The sequence below is a fragment of the Ambystoma mexicanum genome, chromosome 11 (genome assembly GCF_040938575.1).
Source record: "Ambystoma mexicanum isolate Mex_15411 chromosome 11, UKY_AmexF1_1, whole genome shotgun sequence".
NCBI lineage: Eukaryota > Metazoa > Chordata > Amphibia > Caudata > Ambystomatidae > Ambystoma > Ambystoma mexicanum.
The window spans coordinates 683270161-683283106 of NC_090934.1; the positions used below are offsets into that span (position 1 = coordinate 683270161).

The window sequence follows — 12946 nt, forward strand, 5'->3', positions numbered from 1 at the left end:
GTTCATTGTTTGAGGGAGGAGAAACGGTATGTGTTGGCTGTGTTTTACAATAAGAGAGTTTGTGGAAAGATTGAGGTGTGCAATGCTTTAATGTTTTTATCAAGTGGTGGACATGATGCCCATGGTCCTTAATCCTGGTTATGAGTCATTGGCTTCACTTCAGACCTACAGCTTGGGTAAGAACTATTTACGTGCTTTACAGCTTACTGTTTTGGGCAGTAATGCATAATTACCAAATATACGTTTCATTACTAATGGGAGACTCATTCACTTAAATATTACATCTAAAGCACCTTTTCCAACTTGATGTACTGTGATCCAAACATTCACATGAGCCATTTAAGAGTCCCCAAGGGTCACCACTTTCAAGTTATTTGATGAGCTGCCTCTTGTACTTCGAAAGTGCACCAGCATGAAGGCTCTGCATTGAGAAGCTGCCAAGCCCTAACCAACTAAACAAGGCTCTGTTCTGCCCGCAAAAGGCAGGCAATGCGCTTGGCTGCCCACCATTTATCTAACTAAACGCAGTGGTCTGGTGCAAGCTCTTAACGGTCACCAGGTCACCAAGACACACAATAAGTAAGTGCTGTTATGCATGAGAGGGAGAGGGAGACTATTGCGACAGGGCACTGAGATTATGATACGTTTCTTAAGATCTAGAATTGTAACATGCATGATTCATCCAAGGTTTTTCAATATTTCCTCTACAAATCCTATTTCATAGAGCTTGCAGTGATACAATCCCTGATGTGTGCCCTGAGGACTTTGGTCCTGAAGCCGAGAGTTACATCCTGTGACCCATTTTGGTCCTAAGTGAGGTATCTTGTCTGGCCGTGAAAGGGCCCTGCATGGTGAATAATGGTACTTCTCATTTTCATGATCCACAGAATTGCTGCACTCTATGAATGAGCCTGTCTGCTTTGTCTTCTTAAATCCAGCCGTGTGATCTTGCATCTAGATATTGTTATGAGCAGAGTGTGCATGACACATGGCCATATACAGTCATTACATGTGGCCTGTGTTCGCCCATCACCACCATAGTGGTCGTACAACGCCTGGCACTTTCAAAAATGAGGCATATTGTGACTCTTCCAAGGTGTCCCAAGATCTTAGTCTGTGGAAAGGAAGGGGACGGTTGAAGAGGAGGTGATAGGAAAGAGAAGTTAAACAGATTCACCAATTTCAGTGGAAAAACAATTGGGATGAAGGGGAGTGGATATGGTTGACGAGGTAGGGATGCATGTTTCTTAAATGTGATTAGATATTGATAAGTATGAGTGCATGACTCATGAGAATATAGCTTAGTTTACAGCACAGTTTTATTGTGATGGCATTATCTAGACAACACAAAGCATGGAACTAGATGTAGTTAGTTGGTGAATGGTTGAGCGATGCACTTGAGAGGTGTACAAGCCGTCCCTAGTAGTGTGGAGGCTTTCACCAGATTAATCTGTAAGAAACAATCTCTGTATCAAGAGACAGCACTGGATTTGCCAAGTCAGCTAAGAGAAGTGTCTGCACCAAGAGTTTGGCATGTACAGAAGTATGCTGGGGGAGAACAGGACTATTGCTGGCAACATGTTTGTATGGCAGTGTTGCTCAGTTTATCTCATTAACCTTGAAGATACCCAATGTAATTCAGACGCCAAGCATATGGCATGAATAGAGCTCACGAGCGGCTAAACTATATGGTGTCATTCGGAACAACACATTTAGTACCAACAAAAGTAATTAGACTCGGAACTCCTAGATGTAATAAAAGTGGTCTTGTATAGTGCCCTTCTGCAACTACTGGTGGCCGCACTGCGTGTGGCTCTGTAAGAAAAAAGGATGGATGTAATTTGTGGAAGTGGTTAATATTAAACCTTTGGTGTTGATGGGTGCTGGTCAGACATACCCAGTTTCTTTGGGCATTCTGCTTTTTATGGGTTTGGTGGGAACAACTTGGGAGTAATTTATCCATAGGGAAGAGCCCAAGATCTTATTAACTATAGAGCTTTGGGTCTAGTTAGCTGCTGATATGGGACCGTGTGATAGGTAGAAGGAGGGGAGCTTAGTTATGTTTCGGTTAGTGTTAATGTGTTAATGGCATGCCCCACGGCGGCTGTCTGTGGGGGTGTTGCGTGTTTATGTAAAGAGGTAGATGATCTTTGAGGCGAGTTTGTTAGTCGGGGCAGGGTAGAATAGGTCTTACAAGGTAAAAGAACCTGACACCCTGTACGTCTGCCACTGGCCACTTGCAGACAGGTCCCATTTCAATAGCTTGCATTGAGCCTCTTTCTTCTTCCATCTCTTTCGCTCTCTCTCTGACTCATAAGACATTGTGTCCCATGAGCAACAGGACTATCATGGTGCAACATTATCATGGTGTCCAGTGGCCAGCTCTTATGGCCACCTGCAGTTTTAAGCAGGCAGGCATACTTGCCAAGTAATCCCATGGCACGAGGGACAGCTACTGCTAGTCAATGTTTTTTAAGCCAACAACACATTACATGCTGGGTCTTGTAGTTTGTTTATTTTCCCCTTAAGGGTATGGGTCAATAAGTCACAGCATTCATAGCGATGCTGGCTAAGAAGTCAGAGCTGGATGAAGTTGACCCTAATGCAGACGGGTACTGAGAGATGCAGGCCTATCATCAATGAAGTATATAGGATGCAGAACCCTACAGCAGAAAAAGTAGACCACATCAAAAACTGTTCTGGAAAAACCCGAAAAGCTTATAATTGAACCAGAGAGACTGAACATGAGCAAACGGTCAAGAAAATATGCAATGTGATAGCAAGGTTGTTTGAGCAAGTGACAGATATTTCTGTAACAGCTGAGGAGTCCACAGACATTCACATTACAAGATACAGCGCATGCCCCGTGTGCCTCGATGTTCGGACAGAGTGGTGGCAAATGCACAGATCTCTTATTCACATGTGTAAGAATTTTGAATAAAACAAATAAGTATACTGCAGTCAGACAAATGAATTCCTAAGCATAAAACAGTTAATGGTTTTCACAAAATAAACATATACAAGACATTCGTAAATACACTCTTTCAGCAAAGTTCACTCTTACTCTGTGGCATCTATATGCCCACCATGAAAAAAAATCACAACCTTTTCAAATAAATGAATACGTGGCTTGGAGGTGGTCTTTAATTTCTGCTGGATATGGCTTTTATTTTGCGCATAAGCACAGCCCGCTTCAGAAGCACCATGCTTTAACCGGTGGCGCATCATGCCAGACAGAAGACGAACTTTGATGAAAAGAGCAGATTTTAAGTGTCGAAAAAGTACGCAAAACATATATGTTGAGACTTCCAGCATTTTACCTTTTGCATCCCATTCTGCGCTTCAAAAATTTCGCAGCCATCTTCCCCTGTCCCATTCCTGAAAACCAGCATCCCGGACTCGGGCTTTCTAGAGAGTTCTTTCATGCGTTTGGAAAGGGCGGGTTTGGTCTTTCCTCTCTTGGCATCAATGGGAAGCACCAGGCCGTCCATGCTCCATGTCACATTCTCCATTAATAGCAGATGCTCTGAAAATAATGAAAGAACGTCACAGTTTGGTTACAGAAATAAAAACTGCGTTAGTGCAATGCATGGCTCTCCCGCCTGCTCCTATTACAGCGGCTGCCCTCAGTATCGAAGCTGGACCGTTCAGACACACTACCACGTCCAGATTCCCACTATGCGCGGCAGAAGCTGCTGCAAGCTGTCTCCTCTGATGGCCTACATAAATCACGATTCCTGAAGGGAGCAGATGCTCACGGTATGAAAGAGAAATACCACAATTTAGTCATAATTAAAAATCACCTTATCATGTCTCTATCACTGTTCAGAGTCGTTTAATAACTTCTCACTTACGGATAAAAGATTGCCCATTGCTGTGGTTGTATGCCTCTTTTTTATGCTATGTAAAGCAAGCCCAACGTTGGAATAACTCTGTATAGGCTCCATCTTTTTTCTGTTCAGCTGCATCTCATATTTGAGGTGATGTGTGGAGGATTGATTTACACTTAATTCATAAACAAAACAGCACAATAAGTCCAGACCTCAGCACAGGTGGCGCGAATAACGCAGGTAAAGGGGTGAGGCTGACAACTTTTACCTTCAGTATTGGGCTATGACCTAGCGTGCTTCACTGTAGGGCTCAGATGAATGAAGTTAAAGTCGGTTCAGCACCATTGTCTCCAGAATTACCCAGACAGCCCTATGCCTAATATGGGCTTCTTGCTTTATGAATGTTAAAGGGATTCTGGTCAGATTTGGTTGATACGAATGAAGCTTGCCCCAGATTCTTTTTTCCAATCACCACTGTTGTGGGCAGGGAATCAACAGGTTTATTAATAACAACAACAAAGAATTGAGTAGGTTCAGCTGAGGCCAGGGTTGGAGTTGACAACACAAAATACGCAAAGGTCAATCTTTATTAGAACAGTGTTCCCAGTCTTTGCCTCTCTCCACCTTAAAGATCTTTGCTTTTTTGGCAGGAAATAAAATCACTCAGTCTTTGGGATTTAAGTGCTCCACACGCCCTTCTAGGTCTAGTCTAGAGATTGTTTTGCCCTTTGCTCAGGATGTTGTGAAGATCCTTTTTCATACATGACGCTACAAACCCTAGTGCCTTGGTACGTATGTGAATGGTTCAGATGTCAGACTCAAGCATGCATTATGCCTTAACTCCTTTCTCCAGGCTATTGTGACCATGCCCGAGTATGCTCCTCCACCACCCAAGGAGTGTTTCCGGCCTTTAAGTCTTGACAAGCCCCCTATCTTTCTACCTTCTGCCTTGGGCCCTCCCTCCTCCTTATCACTTCCCCTTTCATCCATTCTAGATTTAGATTTTAATTTCTTCCTCTACTCTCCAACTTTTATCCTCACCATTCCGAAATGCTGTACTTCTCCTTTCATCTCGCCTTCACCCAGGGGCGTTGCTAGGGGGGGGCTAAGGGGGCTATAGCCCCTGATCTTTTGGTTGTAGCCCCGGATAGAATCTCAGGAGCTACAGCCAAAAGACTAGCTAGCCCCCAGTCCCAACAGTTCCGACATCAGCTTAGCCCTGGGTCTTTTCCAGACCTAGCAACTCCCCTGCCTTCACCTCAGCTCTTAATTCTCCCTATTCTTCCTCTGCAATGGCTTCTCCCTGTCTCGGTCCACATTTTTCCTGCCTATGTGCCGGTTTGCATTTCTCCCTCCTCTGTCTCTGCTCACTGATCTCCTCTCTGCCTCTGCTAGTTTTCCGTTTTCTTCACCTTTCCTGCTTACCGATCTGCAAAACAATGCTTGGCTTCCCCCTCGCTCATTGTACTTCTGACTCACACATCATCTCCTTATTTATTTACATTTGTTAAGCGCACACAACCCAAGAGCATCATGGTGCTGTTACAACCGGGTACTTTTACTTAGAGGGGGGAAACAATGTGAGGACAACACGAAAGGGGTAACAGGTACAATGTTTTGGTGCCTCACATGCTAGATGAACAATTGTTCGTCACCCTCTCTCAGGTGTGGTGGGAGTGAGTTCCATTGGCGAGCAGCTACAGCAGGGAAGCTTGCGTCTCCACTTTAGGCTCACTTATAATTTGGCTGGGCCAGTCTGTGGATGTAGGCCCTTCTGGTGGATTGAACTTTTGTGAGCGGTAAGAGGGTGCTGAGTTGTATAGGCTCGGTGAGTGATCGAAAGTGTTTTAAAGATGATCCTTTCCTTGACAGGTAGCAAGTGGACATTTCTTCTTGCCTCCGAAATGCGCTCTCTTTTGGGGATATTGAGAACAGTTCTGATAGCATTGTTTTGAATCAGATGTAGTTTGTGAATGTTATATGCGGACGTGCAAACAAAAAGGGCATTACAGTAATCTTATTGTGCTCCTATGATAGCTCTTGCGATGGTAAGGCAGTTGGCAGGGGCAAGGAATAGTCTGGCAGCATTGATAAGTTACGCCGTGTAGGCTGCTGATGTCACAATGGGGTTGACCTGATGAGAAAGGGAGAGGGCAGAGTCTAGGTAGATACCTAGGTTCTTTACTGATTGCATACTGGTATCAGGAGTTTGTCAATCTTGAAGTTGGCGTATTGGGTGCAGAGGTTTTTTTAGGACTGATGGAGGCATGACCATCTCGGTCTTTTCATCATTTAAGCAAAGGCCATTGTTAGGTTTGTGGGTTTTGCTAGAACATTAGCAATTACATTTGACATGTTTTCTGAAAAGGCTGGGTTGTATGAAGGTGGTCTGTAAATAAGTAGGAAAGAGAGGCTGGTTTGATAATGGAGTGTGAGGTGGATCGGAATTCCAGGAAGCCTGTTTCATGTGAAGTCAACATGTTGAGATATACCTTGTCTAGCATAGCAATACCTCTTCTTCTGTTGCCAGTCCGGATGGTTTGGATGAGTTTCAAGTTGCTAGAGATGCATTCATGGACTTTTATCTTGGAATCATCCAGTAACCAGGTTTCGGTTATGAAGAGCAAGTCGTTTCGTCCTTCGCGAAATTTAGTGATTCTCTGTTCTGTACTTAGAGGTGTTAATCTGGCTACAGTGCATCATTTCTTCTTCCTCTGGACCCCATGGTAGTTTCATTGGCATACCTTTATTGTAATGTCCATTGTGTGCATATTAAGGTTTGGTTTGTCACAAACCTAATTCCTTTTCATCTAAAATCCACCCTCATCATTTCTCTTCCACTTATTTTTCAGTACCTTATTCTAACTAAATAGCGCGGTCGCGGCTGGCTGCACATTGTCACATTCAGTTGATGGTCTAGATGTCAAGCTCTTCACTTTCTTGATGGGTGCTGGCTACCATTGAATATCCCCAAATTCACACGGGAAGCATATAGTAGAAGAACACACACCATGCTCCAGCACCCACCATGGCTTAATACTCTGACCGTCTCTGAATCTAGCTGACAAACAAGGGTTAGAGCCTCACAGACAGGTAGGACTGCTACCCACGTTCAACTTGCCCATCCCTCCCATCAAGTCCAATATCACACAGTTGCCAATTTAGGCACAATACTTTGAAAAATGTATTTTAACCACTCATAGCCGAGATAAACTATACATGACGCTTAGTATTTTTGACTTTTACAGATCACACAAACAACATTTAATCTCCTGTACTATAACTGCCTGGCCCAGCCCCACCAAGTCCAGCAGGAAACCTATTTTCCAACAACCTGTTCTTGTTTTCTTCACTTTGCCAACCATTACTGGTGACCTCTTGGTGCTGTTTCTTGACATCACACACATCATTCATTTCTTACAGAATGAGACCTGGTTCAGGTAATTATGGAAATCGCAAAATAACCACTCCACGTTTTGGAGTTGGTGAATTATCATCGTGGAATTCGCCCCTCTCCCCACCAAAATATATTTCTACTTCAAGTAAAGTTAATCTCAAATAGACAAAATTCATTAAGGGTACTTATTAGGCATGACACTATTCAGAAAAACGTAATTGTGACACAGAGACTTCACCCATACAATTCCTGCCTAACGCCACAATCTGGCCGCCACCTCAATTCTCCATATCGTCCTGATGATAGCTGGGCATAAACGGACCCAGTTAACTGAAACTCAAATGGCTTGACGCGACAAACCTCTTTCTTAGAACCACTCCAACATGTCTTCCACCTGATCTTTTTCCATACCTTTTGTACCTCTTCTTATTTTTCATTTACACGCATACGTGGGTGTATTGCGATTAATGCTTTAGGAAAGGACTTTGTTTATTCAATTACAAAAAGAGGCAATAATTGATTGTAAATTGACATGTTCAACAATTCTCTATTTAATCACTTTGACACTTGATACTTTGTTTTCACCAATTGATTACGCACTAAAAAAACGTATTTTTCAAATGATAATGCTCTTTTATTCTATTCTTGTATCTATGTGTGTTAATCCTATGAGGGAACTCCTTTGCTGCGTATATGTGTCTCTCAAACCCTCTACATTCTACAGATTAGATAACGGACATCCTTTGCATCCCATTCTCACCTCATGACTGAACACCTGGGAGTGACTAAAACCCAGGACCAAGTACTAAGTAAATTTGATTGGCCCTGTGCATACACCGATGTGAAGACATATGTGGCCAATTGTGAGATTTGCCAAATTACTTCGGCCACTCTTGTATAGAGGGCACTGTTGGAACCCCTACCCATTATCGAGGTTCTGTTCATTAGGATTGGTATGGATATAGCGTGGCCCCTAGAACCATCCAAATTGGTCAATAATGATATCTTGGTCACACTGGAGTATGCCACCCGCTATCCAGAGACCTTTCCCATGAAAAACAAAATGACTCAAAACATATTAAAACATCTAATCCTTTTTTATCCTGAGAAGGGTTCCCATAAGAAATTCTAACTGACCAAGGCACTACCTTTGATTGATAGTTTATTTGTATAGCGCCTATACACATGTGTTTCAAAGCGCAGGGGAGGGAGCAAGGGAAAATACAATAACATTCTTTCAAGGCCTTGAGACAATAAGAATGGGCAATTAACTATCGTACTTGGCCTACCGACATTTCAGATGGTGCAACAGCTTTGACAATGATTGAAGGAAGGGCGGGGGGGGGGAGATGAAACAGACAATAACTATCATTCTAGGCCTGATGACATTTCTGAGAGTGCAAGGGGATTAACAACTGATGAGGGGAGGGGGGGGGGGGGGAGAGGGACAGGTGGACTATCGTACTAGGCCTGATGACATTTTGGATAGTGCAAGGTGATTGACAATAGATGAGGGAAGGGAGGGGGGGCAGGAAGGAGAGGAACAGACAACGACTATCATACTAGGCCTGATGACATTTCTGATAATGCAAGTGCTTTGAATACGATGAGTCGAGTGGGGGAGGAGAGAAGGTACAAGAGGGAGAAGACTAAGAAACCGTGAGTGAGGTGAAAAGAAGCAACGCCAGTGAAATACAGTGTTAAGGAGCAAACAACAGATGGAATGAGCACCGCCAAAATGCAAAGGTCAATATTGCACACCTTATGTTGCAAGAGACCAGAATGTGCAAGCCAGGATTCAAAGCCGTTGATGGGTACAGCAAGAATTAGAGCCACCATGATTACATAACGATTCAAAAAGTCCAGCTTGAGAACGAGATTCCAGATGGGTGAACCAACATGAGTCAAAAGTCAATCGAAAGCATTTAGCAAAGCGTTGATGGTACCTCCATAAAGTGTCAATAGGAGTCAGACTTTGGGAAGGGCGGGTTTGGTGAAGCAGAGGAGGCATGCAACTGTGGAATGCCTTGAAGGGGGGACAGCTAAATACAATATTCAGGCATACAGGCGCTTACATACAGTAGCAGAGGGGACAGCTAATGCAGCATTACGCCCAGGAGCATCCAAGCATCCAAGCATCCAAGCATCGGACAGGGGGCAGACAGGGGCCTTACAAAAGGGCCTTGAATGTGGGCCAGCATTCGCATGCCTCCTTGCTTGATTGGTTTAGATGTAGAGGGTGAGGACCAATCAGGCAGGAAGGCAGGGGTGCAGAGAGGCCAGCTCAGAGTACAAAGAAGGGGTCGGCCATGTTGGAAGGCCTGATCTTGTTAGCAAAGCATAGTAAAAGTGCACAAAAGCTGCCCAAGGAGGCAGAACCCAGAGGAACAGATCAGGGCAGCAGTACTTCAAATGTAAAAGAACATAACTCTGTGGAAACGAACATTTTGAAGCACGCGCTGACAGCACAATATGCAAAAGCCAACAAAGCCCAAAGTGCTTACCTTCGATGATGTGTCCAGGAGAAGGATCCCAGGGCATCCGCGCCAGCGGGATGCAGTGGAGACCCTCCAGGGTCAGAGTAAAGAGGAAAAAAGTTTATGTACAAACTTACAAAGGAAGTAAAGACAGACCCTGAGGATCTCTGTGTACCACCCTCCGATGGAGGGTCTGATGGTATGCGTCAACCAGACAATGAACAGAATACTAAAAAACTGGTAGATGTCAATGGTAAACATTGGGATCTGATGATATCCTGGGCCCTATTTTCCATTAGGAAATCTCCACAGGCCTCTTTGTGATACTCCCCGTTTGAACTCCTATATGGTCGAGAACCCAGGGGCATCCTCAACATGTTGAGGGAAATGTGGGTCGAGAGGGAAGAAGCCCCACTGCTGATATTTCAGGGTGCCAACCAGCTGAATGACCACATGAAGGCAGTGAGAGATCATCAGTAGTTCTCTTTCCCGAGCTCAGGAACATTAAAAGAATGTATATGACCGACAAGCCGTCACTAAGTATTTTTTCCATAGGCGATCAGGCATGGGTTTTGTTAGGGAGCAAGGCTCTTTCACCATGGCCAGTCTCTTAATGGGAAATGAAAATAGCAATAGCTTAATTCCTGGAAACCACCACCCAATCCATCAGCAAGTCCTCCAGGATTTGCTGGTGCAGCTCCCCAAGGTTTGTTTCTCCATAGAGCTGGGGGAGAGTTAAAAACATCTTTATCATATTAGAATGCCTACTGCGCAGCTGGTCAACCTGAAACCATACCCAATTCTTGAATTCTATAGGAAAATCATTGAAGAGGCAATGTCAAAAACATTAAAACTGGGAGTATGTAAGCCCTCTGAAAGTCCTTGGTCCTCCACTATTGTACTAGTTGCTAAGCAAGATCAATCTTGGAGATTCTGTATTGATTTTCAAAGATTGAATGCAATTTCAATCATTGACAATAACCCACAAAAAACAACCGTGAATAGAAACAGTATCATACAAGTAAACAATGACATTGCCAGGCATGCCCTACCATTCAAAGATTGTGCCTATGAAATTAGGGATTTAATTCAGATGCAAAGAGCCCATGAGGCACTCTCCACATCATAGAGCAGCTGATTGCTATGGATTGGGAGACTTTTAGTTATATTCTTAAACTACAAGAACAGTAGCTGTCACACACAAATAAAAGGGCATGTTCTAAAAACTCTAAAACAAAACCCTTAATGTACCAAGCAGCATAAATTACAGAAAAACAGCAACATCATCAATGCCTCATAAAATGGAAAAACTATTAATGCATGAGAAGCCTAAAAAGCAACATTCAACAACTCTCTCCATGGTTTACACATTTCGGCCCAGATTACAGAAACTTTGCACCAGTGCAATTGCAAGATTGCAGTGTATTCGCACTAGGGCAAAGTTTGCCGTTGTGCAAAAAAGCATTGGGGCTGTATTAGAAAACATTCTGGCAATGACGAGTACAATTTTGCATGTTATTCACACTAGAGCAAAGCTTGCCCTTGGGCAAAAAAAATATTTCAAAGGATTCTTGCGCCAGGGCAAACTTTGCCAAAGTGCCAATAAAGGGGATTAGCACTAGGGCAATCTTTGCCCTGCCGCAAAAATGCATTAAGTATATATTGTTTTTTCTTTTGCAGTAGGGCAATTTTTGAGTCAACTGTAATGGCTTCAGGCCACTCTTTCCATAAACTATTTGTCAGAGCTCATTGTTCCACCATGTACACACACTGTAGAATCTCAGATCCTCACACTTTTGTTGTTTTGAAACAGATATAGTTCCAGCTAAGAGCTGGAGGTCAATCGACCACCCTACCAGCAAACTTGGTGTGTGCCGGTGCGATAGCCTGGCAAGACCGGCACGTTATTACCACACCATCACACTCAAAATGAGCATATAGACTGTAAAGACAGATGAGAAATTATAGAGGAAAGATGTGAGTTGGCAGATAAGTGAAGTGAGTGGTAGAAAAAGGGAGAGATTGAACAAGAATAATAGGAACTGAGAAGTAGAAGTTGTGGGATGTATTGACCCACTCCGCTATTCTATGCGGCATCTCCCTGCCAGTTATGGGGAAAGAAACAGCAACTAGAGCGGCAAAACCCATGTGTCTGCCAAAAACCTACAAAAACCGTGTGCCTCAGCACACAAAGAGGGATGCACAACCTGCCACCCATGGTGCATGTGCAGTGGAATAGAGCACATCCTGCAGAAATGTGCCAGTGGGTTCCATGATCAGCAAAAGGAGTACAGAGAGAAAAGCAGCACTTTGCAAATTAAGCCCAAAAATGTGCCTACCATTGACATTTGCTTTGTTGCCAAAAACTCCAAAATGCCTATAACAACACTTTTCAACATTCACAATATTGCCTGGTGCTAAAAGTCATGTATCTAATGAAGCATGGTAAACATACAAAGTCCTGATATGAAGAGCAAAACATTCATCAGAAAACTGGATTGTCTGAAAACTGACAGCCATGCCAAAATCTGGGTGCAGTACCCTGGGCCGCCTGAATGACAGCTGTCAGAGGAGACTGAGAACGCTTTAAAATAACCTAGAACTAAAAGTCTGCTGAATTAGCAAACCTAAACAGGATTGTTGCCAAAAAGGAATACAGATTTTAGTTGTGTTTTGATTCCACAGATTTTAAGGCTAAGAAAGAAATGTATTTGTATGTGATGCAACAGATGTGTTTTTTTTTGCTAAGCTTAAAAGTAAATTTGTTTGGCTGAAGCTGCAAAACTGGAATAGCAGGATTTTTTCTCACAGAAGGAAGGCCTTCCCTCAGCAGGAACTCACTTGGAGGCGTTAATTACAGGGTAGGACAGAATCTGGTCTACAGAGGGAAAAGGAACAATGGCAAGCTGCAGCTCAGGAAACTCGAAGTGTGAAGAGGGTCGTAAATGGCCTCTGCAAGGAACAAACAAGGAGGAGCATGCTCCTGGACTGCAGGGAGACAAAAAGAGGCAGACCCAAGCAACCATCTGTGGCTCAACATGCACAAAGAACACTTTTTAAAAAGACTTATAACTTGCTAGTCAAAATGGTGAAAAATATCCAATGACAGTTGTTCATTTAATTTCCGGCTGCACGGGTGAAGAGGCGCCAGAACTGTGTGACATGTTCTGCACAGCAATGGCAAGATATGTGATTTTACACAAAATGTATTTCCGCTAGAATTGTGAAACGTTATACACTCA

At 43.5% G+C, this 12946-nt stretch overlaps 1 protein-coding gene across 2 annotated transcripts in view; it reads right to left on the reverse strand.

The window, feature by feature from the left end:
- The window catches only part of DCDC1 (doublecortin domain containing 1), a 218562-nt gene that overhangs the window by 12989 nt on the left and 192627 nt on the right, over positions 1 to 12946 (reverse strand). The window contains exon 6 of one of the 2 annotated variants that reach the window (XM_069623541.1): positions 3321 to 3526. In XM_069623541.1, coding sequence (XP_069479642.1) covers positions 3321 to 3526 — 206 coding nt within the window. Of the gene's footprint in view, positions 1 to 3126; positions 3527 to 12946 lie in introns of those variants that run through there. The other variant, XM_069623540.1, reaches the window with a different exon arrangement.